This window comes from Aulonocara stuartgranti (genome assembly GCF_965226115.1).
Source record: "Aulonocara stuartgranti genome assembly, chromosome: 6".
In the NCBI taxonomy this organism is placed as follows: domain Eukaryota; kingdom Metazoa; phylum Chordata; class Actinopteri; order Cichliformes; family Cichlidae; genus Aulonocara; species Aulonocara stuartgranti.
In genome coordinates this window covers 23,028,834-23,052,425 of record NC_138944.1, presented here as the reverse complement: position 1 = coordinate 23,052,425, position 23,592 = coordinate 23,028,834, and the positions used below count along the sequence as shown (strand labels likewise).

At 39.9% G+C, this 23,592-nt stretch overlaps 1 protein-coding gene across 1 annotated transcript; it reads right to left on the bottom strand.

Annotated features, from left to right (window-relative positions):
- Nucleotides 1-398: 398 nt before the first annotated feature.
- Nucleotides 399-20,290, bottom strand: mttp (microsomal triglyceride transfer protein). The gene is made up of 19 exons (XM_082536326.1): nt 19,733-20,290; nt 18,310-18,497; nt 17,996-18,139; nt 14,273-14,380; nt 14,070-14,186; nt 13,833-13,972; nt 13,601-13,751; nt 12,807-12,964; nt 12,505-12,673; nt 12,206-12,313; nt 11,842-12,054; nt 11,534-11,745; nt 11,323-11,420; nt 11,050-11,171; nt 10,738-10,965; nt 9,492-9,616; nt 7,120-7,290; nt 3,218-7,035; nt 399-2,556 (listed from the first exon to the last, which is right to left on the bottom strand). Exons 1-18 carry the CDS (start codon nt 19,791-19,793, stop codon nt 6,888-6,890), a joined length of 2,661 nt encoding a protein of 886 aa, XP_082392452.1. The 5' UTR covers nt 19,794-20,290; the 3' UTR covers nt 399-2,556; nt 3,218-6,887.
- Nucleotides 20,291-23,592: the final 3,302 nt, after the last annotated feature.

Genomic DNA, 23,592 nt, shown 5'->3' with positions numbered 1-23,592 from the left:
ACTGAACAGTCATTTCAAGATTAATTAGTAAATAAGAATTAGCTGATGTTGTTCATGAGACTAAAGTCATATCACTTTGGTAATGTAAATATAATATGGCCAATATTCTAGTTATTATATTAATCATTATTAGCTATTACAGCAGTGAACATGAACTCTGTGTCAAATACTGAGCCTCAGTACAGATTCAAGTTGCAGTTATTTACATGTCTTATCACCTTAAATCTTCACTCAAAGACAAGTATCTTTGACAGTGCATATATAGGTGTATCATATATAAGAGACAAATGTTGTTCCTTCATGTTGCCATTACTAAATTTGGCTCATTGCTTACATATATTTATAAAAAGAAAATGTACAAGCTGTGATAACTGTTTCTGATAAAATGAAGAGTAGACTGATATATGAAATATTCCTTTATTGGGTGAGAAAATCAGACCATGTCATAACTGCTTTAAGTCATACAGAATAGATATCAGAGCCTTAAACAGGCTGGCTTCTGCTAAATGGGTCAAACTGGGCAGAAAGTCTACAAACACATAACATCCTTATAGAATATGATGTAACACTATAGATCAACTTACCTCAGAATATATAAAGCATATAAACAATTACAGCAATATGATGCAACAAACACAGCAGTGCTACTGATCCAAAATACTCAAAGCTTCATAGAACTGAAACAAACATTTATTTTTAGCTCCATTCTGCTGCTGATACATACTTTAGGTTTCTGAATATTAAACTTGTTGCTGCCTTTCATAGTGTGTAACTTGAAGGCCCTGAGTACTTTCTCCCACACTGAAAACACTGGAATGATAAAATTATTTGAACATTACCTAATAAGACTGATTCAGGACAGACAATTAGTTATTTTAAACTTTTCTAGCAGTCCTTCACAAACAGGGAACAGTCTGTCTCTTCTCTCCATCTGTCAGCTGCTGCTGGCTCTTCCTCCTACTCTTCCTCACACACTGCTGAGTTTGTCCTGGTGGATCATCAGGGGTGCAAAGTAGGGCTGGGCCATATTATACCGTTCACGGTAATACCGGTATAATGTTAGGCAACGATAGGAAAATGAAATATCGCGATAGAATGGGAGTAAAACGCGCATGCGCAGTGCCTTTGTTTTCATACGCACATGGCCGATTGTTGAGTGAAACAGATGATCCAGAATTGGTTTGTAAAAATGGTGCAACTTCCGTGATGTGGAACTGGTTTGGTGTTTGTCCGTCAGATACACGACAAAGCACATTTTTTTGCAGAACATGCAAGCGGCCGTTGTTATTGTCGTATTTGTCGGACTAAGATGCTCTTAAATCTGGGAGTAATCTGGGTCCTAAACTCCGTATGCTTCAGGTCAAACAACACTGCAGCATCACTTAGAGTTAAAAACTGTCTAAATTCTTTCATCTTTAATAAAACGATCAGCATTGCTGCTTTACGAGGTGTAACTATAAAGTTTAACTTCCAGGCATCCATGAAAACAAAAGTTATTACATTTAACGGAGTTAGAAGTTAGCAGGAAGCTAGCGGAAGTTAGCTCGCTAGTTTCGCTAGTTACCTAAGCATGATATTGCATGTTCTGACTGAGAGATTTCTGAAAAAAATCAAACGTACACCTCTGCTATCACTTGCAACATAAATGAAGACAGGAAACTAAACAGCAGTGACGTTTGTAGGGTTACTGAAGTTGGGCTAGCTGGTATATAATGATGTGCTACGTGATCGCTAGCGACACAGCTATGTTAGCATAACATAAACAGTGAAGCTGGAGGACGAACACTAACACTTTTCCACTTATAAAAGTTAACGTGAAGGTTCTTCATGGTTAGAGACAAATGCAATCGCATGGCAGGATGCTGTAAACGGACCAAACTTCAGTCAGGAGAACAACTGAGATAATCCATCCACAATACGAGGTTAGTCATTAATATACTGCAACAACATGGGAATAGAGCAGCTGCCAGAGAATTCAACATTAAGGAATCAATGGTACAGAAGTGGAGGAAGCAAGAAGAATGAGTTTAATAAAGTTTGATTTATCTGACTGCTTTGTTTCGCTTAATGTGCCTTATAATCCCGTGCACCTTATGGTCCGAAAAATGCGTACTGCACGCTGCAGTTTAATGTTGCAAAGCACCTCTTTTTAACTTCAGTGGATATTATACATGGTTATGCTCAGGACATGTCAGCCCATTTCTAGTGGAAATGCCTTTTGGTTAAACTTTCAGCAAGCAATTTGCATTTGTACTGTTACATTTTTATAAAGCTTTAATGTACATAAAAACCAGCTTCTTGTTTAAGTGAATATAAATGGAAGGTTGTCTTTTTGCGCTAGTAATGTTGTGGAGTTGTATTTTGTCTCGCATCAATTATATCGTCGGTTATATCGTTATCACAAATTTTCAAATATATATCGTGATAAATATTTTTGGCCATATCGCCCTGCTCTAGTGCAAAGCCTCACAGATGATGTGCAGCAGTGGGTCCCTCAGTCTGTCCTTACTCTGGACACTTGCAGTTGTCACACATGGAAATCAAATGTGTGATAAGCTGCAGGATTCAAACACAAGTGTGACTTATAAACACATGTTCATACTTTTATTACACAATCAGAGAGAAAGAAACAGAGAGAGAGTGCAGGACAGACAGACAGGTGACAGTCTCAGGTGTATACACTGCTACAAAACAGCACAAAAGAAGGAGGATTTAGTGTTTGTGTTATTACGAAACAAGAGGAGTTCCCAGATGGTACAGTGGACACACATGTGTGACTCCTGTGATTAAAGCATCTTTCTTTCAGCTTAACGAGTGAACCGTCAGCTCGTTCAAACACACGTTAAAGTCCGTTTGGCTCGACACCACCGAACAGAGGCAGCAATATAACATAGCTAACATTAACAGTGCAGTGAATCTTCCTTGTGCTGTGATATTCAGGACTGCAAACCGAGCAGCATCACTGACTTTCAGCTTGTTGTGTTTGTGGATATATGACTGACTTTAATTATCCACAAAATCATCACAATCTCTGTAAGATTAAGGTCGACTATATATATATTTTTTAAAGTAAAGGCTTTAAAACCAAGTTAATTCTGAAAGTACAGACATGACTAATGTCACATAACTTTCCCGACATGTGGCCAACAATAATGGTTTAATGTTCTTCATTAAAAAAATATTTACGCATAAATAAGTGACAATATTCAGTACTTACTTCTGAAAGTTTACTCTTCCTCCGCTCTGCTTCCACCGTTTTTTTTTCGGCAAAATTATCCACACCACCACCGCACTATGAAGTCTGGGATATGTTGGGCCATGAAGGGAAATTATGGACGCATTTGAGGGCCGCATTTCGAGCAGCCTTTGAATTGGGAAAGCCTTCTCTTGTCGCTGTGACGTAATCGGCCTTAAAATGCGGCCTTTAAGGCTGCAAACCCCAAATCCGGTCATTGGTACTTCCTGGCTTGTGTAGTTACTAGGTAACAAAAGCTCAACACTGCTCCTAGCGTCCTGGAGCACTTCCGTTGTGTTTTGGAATTTGCATGTGTTTTTGAGTTTGCAAGTGTTTTGGATTTTGCAAGTGTTTTGGAATTTGTACGTGTTTTGGATTTTGCAAGTGTTTTGGAATTTGTACGTGTTTTGGAATTTGCATGTGTTTTTTAGTTTGCAAGTGTTTTGGATTTTGCAAGTGTTTTGGAATTTGTACGTGTTTTGGAATTTGTACGTGTTTTGGATTTTGCAAGTGTTTTGGAATTTGTATGTGTTTTGGATTTTGCAAGTGTTTTGGAGTTTGTACGTGTTTTGGAGTTTGCATGTGTTTTGGAGTTTGCATGTGTTTTGGAGTTTGCAAGTGTTTTGGAGTTTGTACGTGCTTTGTCTCTAGGGGCCACCGTACAACACACTCGCTTTCGTGAGTACCTTTACTGATAGTAACGCCATGTGATTCAGCTAATAACACAAGGATTTCATCATTTTTGAAGCCACGCTGAAAATACTCAGCAATCTGTGCATTCATGACTGGATGTAATACTGGTAGCTTAGCTGTAGCATTTATACCTGAGGGCTTCAGCTTCCGGGTAACAAGGAAATGACATCATTCACGTAGATTACTGATTGGCAGCGCTAACTCGAAATTTCAAGTTACTTTTCTCAAAATTTCGAGTAAATAAGTGGAAAATTTGAGTGATGGATCCTTTTTTTTTCTTTAGTGGTGGAAACAGGCTTCCATACTCACCAACTCTATCTAATCAGCAATAAAAACATGGTGCCAAGTCACCAGAAGCACAGGAAATAAATTGGTCTTTGGCTGAATACATCTAGATGAACCAGAATTACTATAATCTTTATTTTAACAAAATTATGCCTCTTACTAGAGTCAAATATTTCCTTGTGGTATCTAAAACTACAAATATTTTCCTGGGTGTCAGTATCAAGTTTTAAATTCTAGTGTCGTTAGCCCAGGACTATAGCTACATTCCTCCTCATTTAACATCTATGAATCAATTTCATTCTGCTTATCTAATTTAAAAAAACAGATATATAAATAGATTTTTTTAAAAAGTAGCATAACTCTAAAGGTGTGTTTAATCAGGTGGCAGCAAACTTGATGACAAGCCATGGGTGTCACGGTCTGGCTAGGGCAGACCGTATGTTGCAGGGAAGGACTCAAGCGCAGACCGAAATGAGATGTGAATAACAAAACAAGCCGTTTATTAAGGAAAGAAACGAGGGTACAAAATAATAGGGAATCGATGAAAACTAAACAATGACCTAAACTGGGTGAACTAAAACAAAACATAGAAAACTCTAAACATAACAAACTGACAGGGATACCTGGAGCGGAGACATAGGAAACAACGGACGAGTACAACGGGTGAATACAACGGACGACCTGACAAAGAATGACTGAGAACACACAGACTAAATGGACACAGGAAGATAATGAGGGAAGTGGCAACACCTGGGGAAACAGCTGGCACACATGAACATAATGACGTCACAGTGGGAGAGTAAAACTGAACACGAACACAGAAACGCCAGACCTCTTCACAATAAAACAGGAAACAGAGTGAGACATAGACATGACAACCTGAACTTGACAACATAAGCCACAGACATGAAATACATGAAAAGCAGGGGAGACTTAACATGGTGGAAACACGAGGGGAAAATAACTAGAAACACCTAGGCATGAAAACGATGAACTTAGGAAACCTGAAGGCTACATAAACTAAACACAAAACGCTGGGTCAGCAGACCCAGGATCATGACAATGGGCCAGTGTTGTCTTCATGTTTGTAATGAGGAGGAGAACAGTCAATACTGAGCTCGGTTTTTGTTATGCAAGCTCAGTGGTGTTAACATGTAGGCTTTCTGAAAATATAAGTAGATGATGTTACTTGAGGGTCTTTATCAAATTTAGCCACATTTTGTGTAAGTTAGATTTTTATTTATCATGCAGTACCAACAGAGGAAATGAAGCAGTCCCACATTTATTCTGAAGCAACCGCAGAAACAGAAAACTGGGAGTGCTGCAGACGTTACAGCTCCCAAAGAGCACTGGATTTTGAATACAGATTAACGTCTTGAACTCTGAGTCAGTATTGGATAGCATAAAGAAACAGAAGACTATTTAAATTCACTAACTGCTGCTTGTTCTCCAAGATACCTGGAACTACATACTTGCCAAATACTCAAGGAAGCTAAGGTTAATTTATGTCAAAGTTGCAATATTATTTTAGATTGTGATTTCAACTTGACTCCATCACAAAACTTTGCAGGTGTGTGATTAAGATCTAGTTGAAAGCCAAATTCAAACAAAGCATCCTAACCGAATCCACCAACATGTTGCCGGGTGTTGTAATTGGTGCAATCACATCACAAGACAGTCCTAATTTGTTTCTATTCGTGTTACTTTCCATGAACATAAGGACAAAAATTAAAACATAAAATAGTTTTTAGAAGCATCCTGAGTTTATTTTTGTCTCTAAAATGTTTGCGCAGCACTGTACATGCATACATTCAATCGCTTTCATGGGGTAAATAGACAAATATAGCGACTTTGACATGTAAAACTTTATTTTTTAGTGTACACTTTTTGTCAACCAATCTGTTTCCTTAACATGGAATGAAGTTCATGTTGTGCCCAAACATTTTCAGACAAACACCAATTATATTCCTATACAAAAAAATAAAAATAAATTATGGTAATGGATTCACTTTTATTGATTCAGCTTTCATCTGATAATTCATAAAGTAATGACAAAGCTAACAAATCTGTTAACTTTGTAGGAGCAACTTAAATCTTCAATAAGATTGTAAAAGACTGAATTAATTGAGAACATTACCCTGAAGTGATTTCAAGCTTGTCAAGGGTTATACAGTGATGTAAAACAATAAACTACTCCTCTTTAAAATACATTTAATTAAAAAAAAAAAAAAAAGAAAGAAGAAAGAAGAATTGGTTCGGGAAAAGAGCACATGTGTTCTGAGTTAACCTGCGCTCTGAAGTCTGATATTTACATGTTTCTCTTTGCTGTAACTGTGTTGGAGAAGATTACAGTGGCACTATTCATGCTGAGTATTTTACATCATATAAAACATACATCTTGTATGTGCCCATCATAAATATATTTTCAAATAAATCCATAAAAACACAAAGAAAGGATCCCTGATTGGAAACAAAGCTTGAATTACAATTACTTAAATACTCACAGGAATGTAAACATTGCATGTGTTGTTAATAATAAAAAAAATGCACCACTTTTCTTTTCTTATGGTCTTTTACTGCTTTTTCACAACCTGCTGTGTCACACCAGAGGTGTGGCTGCTGTCCCTGAATGCAGTGAAGCACTTGGGCGTGTGGAAAACCGACGGTTTCTTTTCTACCAGTTGGAGTCGAAAACCCTCTTGCACATGTTCGAGTTCTCCTGGTGAAGAGGGAATTCGGAACCAGGAATGAGTGTCTTTCTGCCTTTGCGAGATACAACACTCTTCCCTGATGGCAGGCTCTCATACTTGGTCAGGTATTCACTGAAGGAAGAGCATTACAAATAAAAAGTTAAGTAATATAAGAGATTATTCAAAGATGGCAACATTTTTTTTATTATTTAGTACCTGACTGGGAAGGTAGATTTGTCCATCTGCAGGCACACCAGGAAGGGGTATTCTGAGAACTGGACAGTGGTAATGAAGTCCAGTGATGCTTCTGTATCAAAGCTGACCTCCACACCCGCTCTTAAAAAGTCCATGTCCACAGTAACGTTGCCAGTGACTACTAATGCTGCTCTGAAAACACAGCCAAATCAAAACAATGTGTTCAACAGACAATGCTGGGACTCTTGGCTTTGTAGGTCTGAAGTTGGAATACACTACCAGTCAAAAGTTTGGATGCACTTTTTTTTACTACTTTCTACATTGTAGATACATACTGAAGACATCAAATATATGAAACAAGATATATAGAATTATGAAGCAAAGGAAAAAAAATATAACTAAATGTGTTTAATATTTTAGATCCTGGAAATAGCCACCTCCTGCTTTGTTGAAAGCACTGCAAACCCTTGGCCTTCTCTCAGTGAGCTTCAGGATGTAGTCACCTGAAATGTTTTCACTTCACAGGTGTGCCTCGTTCATTTGTGGAGTTTGCTTTCTTAAATGGGGTTGGGACAATTAGTTGTGTTGTGCAGAAGTCAGGTTGGTATACAACTGATTGTCCCAATTTGACAACTTTTAGAATTCATATTATGGCAAGAACCAATCAGCTAAGTAAAGAGAAATGACAGTCCATCATTACTTTAAGAACTGAAGGTCAGTCAGTCCAGAAAATTGCCAAAACTTTGAATGTGTCCTCAGGCGCAGTCACTGCACCCCATCTCTACATCAGCTGTTCAGAGGAGTCAGGGTTTTATGATCAAATAGCTGTTAAGAAACCACTACTAAGGAAAAGCAACAAGTAGAACAGATTTGTTTGGGCCAAGAAACACAAGGAATGGACATTAGACCGTTTGAAATCTGTGCTTTGGTCTGGTGAGTGAGCAACCACAGTAGTTGCAATGTGCAAAGTTTGCAGTGACAGTAGGAGAGACCTGACCTAATTTACTGGGGCCCCCACCTGACTCCACTCCCTGACACTGCAAGTGGAGTGCATGATTCTGTTTAAACAAACCTAATGACAGCGAGGACAGCCACTCAGTTTAAAAAAAAAAAAAAAAAAAAGCCGTTAACCTTCTGAGAATGAAAAAAAAAAATAGCAAAACTTGGTGAGTGTAGCTGATAATTAAATATAATGCTAAATAACTAAAAGCTGTCTAGTCTATCATTTACTGTTTGGCAGAGGTGCTTTTATTACATAACTTCCGCTAGCATCTCAATATTTTCTTTTCTCTACTCGTTAAATTTGCCTCCTCTGTTGGTCATGACACGTCACAGTCAAGTAAGAATTGTTTTCTTCATGTCAGATTATTTATAACACAGTGGTGATGAATGCTTGTTGGAGGTGAACCCTATGAACAGACTATAGAACCACCACTGACTATAATGTGCTTCTCCTTCTAATATGCTATCAACGTACTGGTGATACCACCAGTATAAGCCTACTTCTTGGTGGGGTTTATCACATGAATGAGGATAAAGTGAACAGAAGTCAAGCAAGTTTCAGTTAAGAAGACACTCACAGAGGGAAAGGTACATATATAAGCCCAATCCCAATGTCTACCCTAATGCCTGAGCACTAAATAGTCAAAACTTTGCTCATGTAGACATGGTGAGATACCAATGTGGTTTGTTCTGCTTCTATAGATAGTCTGCCACTCTATTATCAGAGTGGAAGAGGTACAGCTATGCTGATCCATTCACCTGCCTCTGCCATTCCCCTGCACACAAACAGTCCTGAAGTCCAACTTCAAGTTGCGAACACCCCTCCAAACAATGGTCTACAAACCAAGGCATTGTTTCTAACATCATCATCACAGTGAATCATTCTGAAGCTTCTCTTTAATCACTTAATTAATTAACCAGCTCCGGGACTCAAGTTTAAACATTCTAGATGCAGGACATGAGCACTGATGTGCAGTCCATCAAACCACATATGAATATTAAAAATCTGTAGCATTACTCTTTCATCACCGGATGCCGACAGCTAACTGATATTGAGTTACTGTTGTGCATTGACTGTAATGTTTTTAAAATAGAGAACCAGACAGACCTGATGTCATAGCCACACAACCCTACCAGTGAGACAGGAGTGAAGCACAATACTGGAGCAAATCCAAAGTGCAGATGGAACAAATGAATCAGACAACACTTATAGACTGTCTAAAGTTCACGTAAATCCAACATCAACAGAAATCTATTTGCAGTGGAGTGATGGGGTTTAGAATCGACGTTCAGTCGCAGAGAGTGTTTTCTAAGAACTGTCTGTCTATCAAAAGGCTTTTTGTGCTGTGTTGTACGCTGTTTTATGGTAAAAGTTGTTTATTTCAATGTACCTGTTGTTAACACTGGTCTTGGACTCTCTGTACCACAGACTGATCTCCATGCCTCCAGAAATGTCAATGGCGAGACCTCCTTGAAACTCCGCACTTGCCTTCAGACCAGACTGGAGCTGGATGACCTGAAAGACAGCAAATAAGAAGAAATCCCACAATGGATGCTTAATTGAAATTAAGATAGTTTGCAAAAAAAGAAAAAAATGTGAGTCTTTCTAGATATTAAGTGCTGTAAGCATGTGGAAATTAACCCTAGGAAAACAAGAAACTTCTTTTCTAGTTTAAACTTCATATCACATTTATTCTTTGTGTATATTAGGCCAGAAAATGAGAAAAAACACACCAGACCATATTAACTCTAAGTCTTCATCACACTCTGACAAACATAATTATATATCAGTCATGAATGAGAATGAATCACTTCGACTACCCAAACTAACAATAGTTTATTAAGTTGACAACATAAATACTCACAAGCTGACAAAAAATAAAATGATCAATGTCTGAATTCAGTCCAAAATAGAAAATAACAATGATCAACTTGGCTTTTGTATACACAGAAAGATTCTAGATTGAAATCTGCTTTTGTAGGAAATAATGAGCTTGTCACAGTCACAGACAGGAAGTAACCCTTTTCTATGGATACACTGAAGTCAGAACCGATTCCATGTATTTCCACCGAAAAGCCAATACAAAAGGGATAGAGTATCATATGAAAGTAAAATTTAAAAAAAGCACTGTTTTTAAAATAGCACCTGTTTCACAATACCTCATCCTTGTTTCAGCTTCACACATTTAGACCCTACTCACACTTGCGTCATTCACCTCGACAGCTGGAGTTATTAAGTGTGACCCGTTCCTCTCTGTGTCTGTGTACACATAGTCGTTGCATCTGACCAAGTGAAATAGACGTGTGTTGCCCAGCATGACTCATGTGAGCTTTTTCTGCCCTGCCTCCTCTACGCTTTCTTGACATTTATGCTAAGTTTGACTTCAGCGTTAAGCCTCTTCAGCCTCCGTCTCCAGTGTCAAAGTCTGCTTATTGCACTCTTAGTCATCCACGTGGCAACGTGATGTAGCAACAATGACGGCACTTCTGACTTCACACAGAGTGTACACGTGTATGTTTTTAAGTGTGTGCTGCTTTTCCTTGAACAAAGTGAACTACAATCTGCAAATCTGACACTGTTTTTGAAGGAGTGGAAAGGCTTCTGGGAACAGCTGATAACTGTGATTGGGATCTTACCTCAGAATGATCCGAGAGCAGGATGAGACCCTTCACGACATTGATGGGGTCTCCAGTCATGGAGAACATTTTAGACATGAGGTCACTGTAACCCTTGAAGAAGGTGACAGGACGCAGCTGGATGTCGAAAAGCAGAGCCGACATCCCGGCAAAGGACTCCAGGTCTTCCTCCCCCTCATCAGGTGTGGCAGCAATCAGAGTCTCCAGACCCTGGGCCTCGATCGCCACCTGGAAGAGAAATGTTCCCATTTATTTCAGTAATTCGCTCTATTTTTGAGGATTCAGTGATTTTATGAAACTCTTTAAGTTCACCTGTAATCCATGTAGCATTGCTTCGTTAGTAGCACCAAAAATATTCATGTTGCTTCTTCTGAGGATCCCAGAGCCTGAATACAAGATGTCCAAACTGTATGTGGAGGTCAGATCGGGGGACTCTGTAGGGAGCAAGACATTAGAAGTACTCAGTTAGTATGCATGTAACTGTGTTTGCTTATATAGTCAAAGATTGATATTTTCTTTAATTAAGCTGACTTACTTTTAATATTTCATCACAATTAAAAAAAATGTCATTCTTTTGTCACTTACGAGCCATGAATCCTGAAAATGCAGATGATGATCCAACCTTTGCAAAGCGGTTATAGTTACAAGAAATCATGTCCTTCATAGCTTGCCCTAGCACTTTGCTGAAAAAAAAAAAAAGGGAAACCTATTTAACAGTTTTAATATATTGTCATCATATAACTGTCAAGTCCTTCTGAGCTATGATGCAGAGACAGGTTATTTTCCTGTAACACACCTGGCAGGCATCTGGAAGCGTAGGATGTCCTGGATCTTTGACAGCATGTACTTGTTCATTTCATGTGGCAAGTTTCCGATGGACAGAAGCAGATTCTTCACCTCCATGTATGTGGGGTTGCTACTGAGGATGACGTCAGCAGCGGCGGCTCTCACATTTTTCTCATAGATGCGGCGATTCTGGTGGTAAACCCTGTTCACTGTTTGCTTGACCTAAAAAAAAAAAAAAAAAAAAAAAAAAAAAAGATTAGCTGGCAGGAAAGTATTTGTGTGTAATTGTTTAACCACAGAGTAATATTCGATACATACCTCACTGGTCATGAGATTCACATCGTATCTCTGCAGGGCAGTGAGGGCAATGGTGTTGTAGGCTCCCACTTCTGATTCTGCATATTTGGTGAAAATAGGAATGGCCTCGGGCAGGAGAGAGTTTTTTAGGGCCAAAAGGTACATCTGGACCTCCGACTCAACCGTTGTGCTGTCGGGAGCGTTCAATATCATCTTCTTGACCTGCTCCACGATCTGAGAGACAAACATGAAGCAGAAAAATCATCAGTTAACTGTTGGTCATTTTTATTGCATTTCTAGTATATTCCAGTATGTAGGGTACACTTTCTGGCCCTTAAGAAATGCTGGGCTTTGTTCAGTGTCACTTCTTCTTTAGATGACTCACAGGTAAGTTGCAGCCTCCTTTCTGACACAGTTTGTGGACCAGGGCTCCCATAATGATCACCACAGATTCTTTGATGTCAGTACTGCCGATCTTCCCTTTAGAAATATCCTGAAAGGAAAATGTTCCTTATAACAATTTGCTGAAAACACTGACTGCTGGCAGGTAACTTAAGCAAAATTATTCTTTGTTTACAACCAACTGGGAGTGAATCCTGCATTATTATCTTATTACCTAGAGGGCACCAGTTTCTTACGATACCTTCTAAGTGGGAGAAATTCTTAAACTTTCCTTTAACTCACCAGCAGGGCCTGGAGCATTCTCTCATTGGGATGTGAAGCAAAGCCACATGCATAGAGAAACCTCTCCTGCAGAACCAAACCTTTGGCATCAGTGAAGTTAAGGAATTCAAGCATGGCATCCAGGGATTCAGAGGTCTGGGAGGATGTTACAGCATCAACAACCTGAGGTCTGATACCAGCAGAAAGAAGTTAAACAGGGCAGAGCAGTAAAGAGGAAATAAGATGCAAAAATATATAAATATATATATATATATATATATATATATATATCTCTATCTCTATATCTCAAGGCTCTCACTTACAGAGACGTCTTGCTGGCACTCCTCAGCACTTTGAGGATCTCGTCCTTGGGCGCCTTCCTAATGGTCTGGATGAGGGCCAGGAAGCTCCGAGGAGCCCTGGTTTTGGACAGGCTCTCTGGCTCCAGCTGCTTCTTCTCAGCCTGCCAATGTTCAAAAAGCTAAGAGGAAGAACACAGGGGAGAGGGGATTAGAACATAGATCATCTTCACTTAGTAATCAAAGTACAAAAATAAACTGTATCTGTTTACCAAGACTGTACTATTACAAGTCATTTTGTTTTAATGACTTGAACAGCTCAACTTGAAACCACTTTTCCTATTCAGAACAAGGTTTAAATGCATGAAAAGTGCTCCTGGAGAGGAAACACAAGTACAAGACCTTTCCCTGTCCTGTTAATACAAATTTAAAGAGACGTGTTATTTATGTGAATAGAAATACATAATAGCGAATTAATTCTCAGAGCTAGATAAGCTATGTTAGCTATACATGGGTGATAATACCATAAGAAAAGAAAAGATAGTGAAATATTCAGATCAATTACATTTTATTTACAGTATATTGCACCAAATCAAAACAACAGTTGCCTGAAGGCGTTCTACACATCTCTATAGTATCTATAGTAGGGAGGGATCCCCAACAATCAGGCAACTCCCCTTATAAGGGGAGAGGAAGGAATAACTGCCTTTTGACAGGAAGAAACCTCTGGCAGAACCAGGGTCAGGGAGGAGCAGCCATAGCATCCATGAGAACAAAGCTGTGTGACAGTGAAGATTTGTAAGTAAACAGTTACTCACCGATGGGCAGCCTTTGCACTCAGATTTGACCTTCTCAGCCGCAATACCAACAGCTCCCAGTTTGGCATCTATTGACTTGACAACTGCAGCAGCATCTTTCCCGGCAGCCTCCAGTGGTCCTGCCTCTGTACCAACCAATTTCAGGCTTTGCCTAGGATAGAAGGAAGTACAATTTGAAGTGTGCAGTTATAAAACACGGAATCTCAGATGAATTCCCAGTCAGGGTACTTACCTGGACAAGACTTTAGCTGCAACAGATCTGCGAGCATTAACAGCCAGGGAGTGTGTTTCTTCAGCCTCAGCTGAGCGGATGAAACCATTTTCAAGTGTGAACACTGTAACAGAACTGGACTTCCTACTCACACCCAGGACCTGGAGGGGGCGGGATTCAGAAATACTTCAGAAATCAGCTTGCAAAAGTTAGTGTTTAGTATGGTTAGAGTTGGAGTTGTTCTGGATGTTGACTGACCTTACTGTGAGTGGTAAATCCAGCCTCTTCTGTCTTACATGTCTCTAGATTCTTGGTTCTTGTTACTTGACCTTTTACTGCCTTGTACTCAACAGTACACCTCCCAGACACATCATTCTGTTTAAACAGACAGCTTGTTTTTATTAGTAACGTACATGGATGTATGTTAAAAATGATTGTGAAATGATTAGTTTGTCACTAACCTCTACAACCTTCCCAGTACTGAGCTGCACTTGCAGCAAGCTGGCCAGGCCTCGTTTTAGATTCTTGACTGTTGCAGGTTCTGACCGGTAGGAATAAAATGCTTTTGCCTACAGTGTAGATGTAAAAAGAAAGCAACATGTCAGAGCAGAATTTTATGCTCTCAAACAATGCATATCAAACTGCACCAGCAGTTAAAATAGCAACTGAGGCAAACAACCTTCCGTTTTGTGCATGCTGTAACTGACAATGGCTTTACAGGTGTCAGTTTTCCTTTGCGCACTCGTGTACAGAAACATGTGTGCATAGTTGTGACATCAGGGACTATTTGCATTACGTGCAGGCATTAGTGCTGTTCTTTGAAGTGCAGATAAAAAATGTTAAAAACTTAGAATGACTTTAGCATTAGCACATAAAATAAAAGACCTGAAGGAGAAATAGTATAATGCAATGTTATAATATATTTTCAAATCATTCTAGTTTAAAATATATAAGACATCACACTTCTACTTTCAACACAAACAAACACACTAGAAGTCTGGAAGTTACTTAAGTAACTTAAGTACTTAAGAGTTGAGTATGTTGAAACAATTGAAAAAGAAACATGTCAGTTCTTTGAGGAGCACACTGAGAGATCCAGGGTGTTTTTAAATCACCTCAAATGTATTATTGATGTTGTAGACACATGCAACACATGGCAAATGGTGCTCTCAGATATATTGTGAATCATGCGGCTGTATCACTCTCAGGCTTTTTGGTAAACAGACTTGAAATGATTCAGATCAGACTGACCATATATTTAAATTTATCACACCACAAATTTCTCCAATGAGGCTTCAGTTTGGCTCAATAATGGACTTTGACTCTCAGTCATGAGTTTAGGGATCAGCCAGTTACATCACCCTACAGTGTCTCCTTTACAGTATGTAATTTATTCGTGGCCCCCCAACCACAATATCAGATAGGACCACCATAAATAGACGCTCCACTGCTACTCTGTGTATTTTTCCTGCCACAGCTTGCCATCGGTAAAAATAAACTAACAACACCAAGGGAGACACTCTTCTATCGTATTTCACATACACTCAAAACTTTTCTCCAAACTGGATCTAAGATGATATTTTAGCTAAAATGTGTGAGACTTTCTTGAATCCTGTTACAGAAGTTACAGATCAGTACAAGACACAAATTTAAATAGGTTTGGATGAAGTGTGGCATCCATATCTACCAGTGAAGGCGATGTCTGAAACAAGTCTGAACAACACACAAAAAACTCTTCACTGACTGCACCACACACTGGGTGTGAGAAATAACTGCATCACTTTTTTCCTTCAAAAAGGTTTTAATGTGTTAATAGTGTAATTTTTTTCAAGATGAAAAAAGCAAAAATACTAGAATTTAAAAAATAAATTATTACAAATGTGTTAAAATATATGAAAAGTTAAAAGAATTGTTAAAAATTATTATCAGCAAAAAACCCAATAGTGCTGGCGGAGCGCTGCTGACGTCGACTGAGAAAATTGTCAGGCGGTGGAAGGAATACTTCGAGGACCTCCTTAATCCCACTGACACGTCTTCCGAGGAGGAAGCAGAGTCTGGGGATGAGGGGAATGACCCACCAATTTCCGGGGGCGAGGTCACTGAGGCAGTTAAACAACTCCTTGGTGACAGAGCCCCTGGTGTTGATGAGGTCTGCCCCGAGTTCCTGAAGGCTCTGGAGGTTGTAGGGCTGTCTTGGTTGACACGCCTCTGCAATGTTGCGTGGAGATCAGGGGCAGTACCTGTGGACTGGCAGACCGGGGTGGTGGTCCCCATCTTTAAGAAGGGGGACCGGAGGGTGTGTTCCAACTACAGGGGGAATCACACTCCTCAGCCTCCCTGGGAAAGTCTATGCCAGGGTGCTGGAAAGGAGAGTTCGTCCGCTAGTCGAACCTCGGATACAGGAGGAACAATGCGGTTTTCGTCCTGGTCACGGAACACTGGACCAGCTCTTTATCCTCTCGAGGATACTTGAGGGTGCATGGGAGTTTGCCCAACCAGTCTATATGTGTTTTGTGGACTTGGAGAAGGCATTCGACCGTGTCCCTCGGGGTGTCCTGTGGGAGGTGTTGCGGGAGTATGGGGTGTCTGGCCCATTGCTACGGGCCATTCGATCCCTATACAACCGTTGCAAGAGCTTGGTTTGCATTGCCGGCAATAAGTCGGACTCGTTCCCGGTGGGTGATGGGCTCCGCCAGGGCTGCCCTTTGTCTCCGGTTCTGTTCATAATTTTTATGGACAGGATTTCTAGGCGCAGCCAAGTGGCGGAGGGCTTTCGCTTTGGTGGCCTCAGAATCTCATCTCTGATTTTTGCGGATGATGTGGTTCTGTTGGCTTCATCGGGTGAGGGCCTCCAGCTCGCACTGGAACGGTTCGCAGCTGAGTGTGAAGCAGCGGGAATGAGGATCAGCACTTCCAAATCTGAGGCCATGGTTCTCAGCCGGAAAAGGGTGGAGTGCCCACTCCGGGTCGGGGATGAGTTCCTGCCCCAAGTGGAGGAGTTCAAGTATCTCGGGGTCTTGTTCGCGAGTGATGGGAGAAGGGAGCCGGAGATCGACAGACGGATTGGGGCTGCAGCTGCAGTAATGCAGACGCTGCACCGGTCCGTCGTGGTGAAGAGGGAGCTGAGTGTAAAAGCGAAGCTCTCAATGTACCGGTCGATCTACGTCCCTATCCTCACCTATGGCCACGAGCTGTGGGTAGTGACCGAAAGAACGAGATCGCGGATACAAGCGGCAGAAATGAGCTTCCTCCGAAGGGTGGCTGGCCTCTCCCTTAGAGATAGGGTGAGAAGTTCGGCCATCCGGGAGGGGCTCAAAGTAGAGCCGCTGCTGCTCCACATCGAAAGGAGCCAGCTGAGGTGGTTCGGGCATCTGACAAGGATGCCCCCTGGGCGCCTCCTGGGTGAGGTGTTCCAGGCATGTCCCACCGGGAGGAGGCCCCGGGGCAGACCCAGGACACGCTGGAGAGATTATATCTCTCGGCTGGCCTGGGAACGCCTTGGTATTCCCCCGGATAAGCTGGAGGAGGTGGCTGGGGAGAGGGAGGTCTGGGCCTCTTTGCTTAGGCTGCTGCCCCCGCGACCCGGCCCCAGATAAAGCGGATGAAGATGGATGGATGGATGGATGGATGGATGGATGGATACATTTTTAATACATTGTTAAATGTGACAATTATTGAATGAAAACTGGTTACAAAGTCTTATTAGATTTGTTTTAACAAGCTGCCAACATGAAAGTTCAGTCTCATCACGCTTCATGCTCGTCTAAAGTATAAAGCTTTGAAACAGACCATATAATAATTATTATATTTAATTATTAAATAATTATTAAATAATTATTAAAGTTTTAAGCCCAAAGTCCCTCTTTTAGTCAGACTCCATCATTCATTCAGTCATTTATTGACCCTTTGAATCAGCTGACCTTTGCACATGCATGCACACATCTGTCTGGTATTTCCGCTGCCAGCATCATCACTTCAGTATAATGAAAGTACACTCATTAACTCTCTGATGACAGCAACAGTGCTGTGAGTTCTGCAAGGACAGTACTGACTTTCTATCACTACCTATATCAGCATGCCTTCCATTTAAAAGAGAAGAAGAAAATAATGACTGTCATTCCAAAAAAGCTGACAATTACATTAGGTCAGAGATTCCTTTGAAGCTACAACAGTGGTTTTCTTACCTTTCCATTTTTTAGATGCACCAAGAAAGGCTTTGTTAGAGCTGCTAGTTTATTTTTTCCCAAAATACTTTCGGTTGTGGATCCATGTAGGATGTTCTTTTTCTCTGATCTGGGCGACACAGGCTCTATCCTCAAATTTGAGATCTGTTAAAGAGAGATTGATTAATTATAACAAAAAGCTTGTTTTCTTCTTTTTCTATCACAAGCTAGCTTGAGTAAAACGTTTCATTCAAATGAATTTAGAGTTAACATTAAATTAATGTACGATATAATCTCATTATGTCCTCTCTCAGCATAGATTCGGGTCCACATACCGCCAGTTGAATCAGCTGGTCATCCTTGTTGCTCTGATCTCTCCAAACCAGATTAACGTTCACATCACTTGAGAACTTGTAGCCAGCACTGCCCTCTTTTGACCCCCTGGCTCTGTCTACCAGAACCTCAGTGGTGTAGCTGAATTTGTACAGCTGGTTGTTGTTCAGCCGGGGTCCAGCAGCAGCACCTGAAGAAACACAGGAAGCACAGCTTGTGAACAAACATCGGGTTACAATCATCTATGAAAAGACTTTTAGCTCAGACAATGCATCATTATTATGATTATGATTACTATTATTATCATGAGAGTGAAATAGTAATCCACCACTTCAAAAAGCAAGTGTTTGTCATTTTTAAGAGAATAATGTTGTGTGTAGTTAAATCATTGAGGCTCCAAATTCTTACATTTGAGGAATAGTTGCTGATAAGCTGATAGTGTTTCTCAGAAAATCACATCAATAACACAACAGCTCAGGTTTGTAGAAAGTCTAAGACATAATTTGGTCATTTATTTCATTTGAAAAGTTTCTGCTTAGTAGAAAACTTTAAATGCCATCAAATAAATAGCTTTTAGACTGATTATTAAAACACTTAGAGGAAGTGATGTGCAGATTTGAAAGTTTAGAGCTTTTAATTTAACTTCAGAGCAATGCTGAGATGAACTGAGGTGCCGCATACACTGCCAGTTATATCAAAGTAACTTGTTCATATTAAAAACATATATTTTGCAACAAATTCCCTGATATAAATGGACAAACTGCATAGTGGGTACGTTTGTAGAGCTGTTGTGATTCAATCAGCGGTCATTTAACTGGGTGTGCTCCAAGTGAGAGAAGATAAAACTCTCTCCCGGGCTCTATTAGTGACACCCTTTATGAGATTACTCCACAGGGGAAGACAGACTGACGTGTCAGTATTTGATTTCATCATGGGTCACTGTGCACCCTGAAGCCTATTTGATCAGTTTGTGGATCTTTTTGCTCCCTGGGAAACCTCAAAGGATATTTCAGAGAGATCTGAAGCCAGTCATCATTACAAATGGCACATATTACGTGCTTTTATGTTAGGTCTCCTTTACCTCTTATAAGCTGGTGATTTCATCAAACAGCACTATATGGGAAGCCACTCCACTGACATTGAATGTGATGGTTGTTTTCCTGCCAGCATTCATTCATTTGTGCCTTTGAAAGTTTCAGTGTCTCAGAAGCAAGAAGCAAGGAACAACAAGCCCATCAGTAACTAACAAACATTTCTTTTCTGTAAACGCCTCAAGAAAACAGCAAAATGCCAGAGTTTTGACCAATACCTACAAATCAAGATATCAATCTTCTAGTCCCAAATAAACTCAATCAGGCTTCGCTATAACTGACAGCTTTCCTCTAAACATCCCCAAAGTCCCCTCAGAAAGACTCATCAACTCACCTTTGGCAGAAGCTGAGACAGATATGGCTGCACAAATCAAGAACACAACAAAAGTCAGCATTGTGCGTCCTCTCTCTGCGGCCAGATGAATTTAAAAATCAGTCAATGGATGAAGTGGCACCACAGGGCCAAAAAAAGGAAAGGCAAAGCAGCTCCAAGCTTCTTCTGCTTTGTTTTATCGGAGCGGAGGGCAGACTCCAAACTCCACGCTCAAGTACTAAGTACGAGATAACCAGCAAATCATTAACCTCAGCAGCACAGGTTTGACAGGAACATCTGCTATCCACATATGCAGCCATGTGTCCCCTTTTTAATGCGGCGGTGTAGCGTCTGAGTCTGCGCGAGGGCTTAATCAATGAGACCGGGTTATCTGATTGACTCAAGTCATCAAGTAAGTGAGACAAGCCGTCTGATTTATTTCAGCTCCCCAGGTTATTCCCCTCGACTGATCAGCAGAGTAAAGTTACTTTAAAAATAAAAGTGCGAAAATATCAGAATGAATGAGTTTAAGAGAGAGAAACAACTTTCGCCTTATTTCATCTGCAGTGAACAGTCGAGACTTTGTCGTCGAGTCTTGGTTTGGAGGAAATGGGCAGTCTGTCGGAGAAACCAGCCCCGTAGCTCAGATTACAGCATCTCAGTGTGGGCTGTAAAAACGCAAATTTCTACCGTGGGCCCGAATATTTAGTGTGTGGGTTATTACCGCGATATATAAAACTGTAGATGTGTAGTTTCCCTCGTGCAGATGCATTAATTCCTGCAAAACTCAGTCTGTTTAATGAAAGCCGCTGTTGATTAAGGACCTACCAATTGGAATGGCTCCTGTAGGCCAGACTGTGTTTCAACTGAGATCCGTTTAGATATTTACTGTCTATTTGGCTGTTTGTTTCTTAGCAGAGCCTGAACACACACAAAAAAAACATATCGGTTGAATTTTAAAAAAATAGTTTCTAGTCATGTATGAAAACACATCTGCCACTTTGTGACTGTAACCCTTTACAGTCACAAAGTGGCAGATGTGTTTTCATAAAATTCAACCGATATGTTTTTTTTTCTTTTAATTTTACAGCCTTGTTGTCCTAGCCCTGTAGCTAGGCAGATGTGTGGTTGTGGAGAGATAATGTAAGTATGGAAAATGTCCTTGTAGAAAATCATGCTGTGAAACAAGCCATGCCATTGTTTTAACATTTACCACGTGGCTCCATTGGTAGTGGTTTACACATCTGCTCACAAGTCAAAGATTCCAGGTTTAATTCTGGAGACACACATCAGCAGGAGCTGGGTGCACAGTGACCCATATTTATTTTATTCATAAAAAATAAAATAAAATCATGCAGAGCTACCTGCTGTGGTGACCTCTTGTGAATAAGGGAGCAGCTGGAAGTAGCCTTACTGAGATGACCCCAAAAATGTATTTTTTTAACCAGTAATAATAAAATATCTCATGGCTATTTTCAAGTAAACAAGTGAATCCTGATGCATCAACGCTGGATGCAGCAGTTCCAGTGTAGCAGTGGGGATGATGGTGATGATGATCAGTATGATGTATGATTTCTATAAAATTAGATTTAAAAACGACCTCTTTTTTTCATAATTTACTGATAACAAACTCCAACAACTGGAAAGTAAATACTGTGAACTATAGTCAGCAGCCAAAAAAGCTGTTAGGCTTTTCTGGTGGACTCAACATCTGTCACAGATTATCTGCAGATAAGAGAGAAGGATGTGTGTTATGGCCTGTGGCATACTGACTAAAAGTAACAGTACAAACACAGGTACAGAACAAAAAAACCGAGTTTGGATACCTTAGATAAAGCAGAAAAATTACAATAACAAGACCAAATAAGGTGGCTCTTTGAGACACAGATTTTACTAATGTCTTAATATATCTTAATATTTCATACATATTCATTGTTAAAATTTAAACCTACATATTATTTAAATGTATTGGCTTGTTTTCCAAGTGAAAAAAAATGATGTCTTGCCATAAGAATCCACCTATTTTCTTCAACTTATCCAGTTCAGTGTTGTGGGGATGGTTATCCCAGCAGTTACAGGGCAAGAGAAAGGGAAAAACCTTGTACTGGTCACCAGTCTACTGACAGACCCTTCATGCTAATATTCACACCTCTGAATTTTGACTTGCCAGTTAACCTAACCTGTGTGTGTTTTAGGATGGGGAGAACATATAAACTCCACTCAGAAAGGCCCCAGCAAACTGGTGGATTCAAATACATCCATCACATGTATGGGAATCACGAGTAAACCTAACAAGCATGTCTTTACCCTGTGGTAGGGAGCAGCGTACCCAGAGGGACACCCACACAGAGAAAATGAGAACATGCAAACTCTGATTGATGCAAAATATTTTTATTAACTCATTCACTGCCAGCCATTGGCAGTGAATGAGTTAAACCCATTGACTCATTCACTGCAATTGACGGCTATAGACGTCAATGGCAGTGAATGAGTTAATAACAAACAGCCATTCCATTTATAGTTGTGGAGTTTATAGTTTCTGTCAGTTGCTGCATTTTTATGACATAGACATGAGTTTTAATTATTCAGTGACTTCTTTCACATGCAAACAAATTGCAGATGCTGGTGTCCCCACACTGCAAAAAGGAGTTACGATTATGTTATTCATAGAAGAAGAATTATAGCCTTAGCATGTTTCCATCCACCAAGATTAGTTTAACGATTTATTGGTCGAAAACTGACAAAAAAAAGTCTTATAACATAAAAAGTATTATTGCTACAAGTGTGGTGTGTATTGTCAATATACAGAAAGTACCATATAAAGATTTAAATTGTCATGTCATTTGACATCTGACCTCTACTTCAAGGTCAAAATGATGATACGATACAGAGTTATTTAAAGCTACGTTCCTTACTGCCATTGTTTATAGTGATAATTTCCAGGCTTATAGGAACGATATATGGGGATTCTAAATGTCACATTACTCTGGAGCTCTGACCTTTTCTTCAAGGTTAAATAAGGTCAAACTTTCACAAAATAAACACCCTATAATCTTTATATAAGTTATTCACGTCCAGTTATTTACAAGTCAGTACCTCTTTTCCATCACCTACTCCTACATAACATTTAGCTAAAATATCAAACAACATTCAAGTAAAAGTAAATACTGCCCAGTGTCTGAGCTGCCTTGGTGGAGATTTGCTTTCTCAGTGTGCTTCTTGGAAATCTGGATTTAAAAAAACAAGAAACAAACTCCAAACAATGCCATTAGATTGGCACTCATAATCAAAGTACAGAGGAGTGGACACGTTTGAGAGGAAAACTGATTACTATTAACTGATTAGTGGGCACGTGTCAACTTTTCTTTCTCTTTACAGCCTGAAAAGGATCAAAACTCACACTGAGGCAGATAACACCCAATGTATGCCAAAGGTCAGTTCCTGATAACTCAGAAAACAGATACTGCATGCTGGTTATCTGCGATATGTTGATAGGAAAATAAGTGTATGTGTGTGTGGCTCTAATCTAATTAACACATGTACCATTGCTCTCACTAACTCATCTGAAGGCTAACATCATATCTGAATACACACCTAATTTTAGCATTTGTAATAGCTAAAATGTAATCATAAATAATTACTGAGTAGCACAACTGAGAACACATAATGTACTGGTGATTGCTGGCTAGTGAACAACAATGGCAGCAGCTAAGCCACATTGGAGTGTATGTGTACTTTATATGAAAGTTAAATCAAGTTACATCCAACAAGTGTTACAGGATCCAAAACTTTTATTTTTAAAATCCATATCTCATAGTTAAACTTTAGTTTTCAGATATCATCCAAAATCAAACTTTAAATTGAATTTTAAATGGTATGTT

Excerpts from the sequence above, each read along its gene's own strand:
- mttp (XM_082536326.1), bottom strand. The coding sequence starts at position 19,793 with ATGCTGACTTTTGTTGTGTTCTTGATTTGTGCAGCCATATCTGTCTCA. Across the intron at positions 12,314-12,504 it reads GAATGCTCCAGGCCCTGCTG|GATATTTCTAAAGGGAAGAT; the intron begins GTGAGTTAAAGG and ends TTTTCCTTTCAG. Across the intron at positions 7,036-7,119 it reads AAATCTACCTTCCCAGTCAG|TGAATACCTGACCAAGTATG; the intron begins GTACTAAATAAT and ends CTCTTCCTTCAG.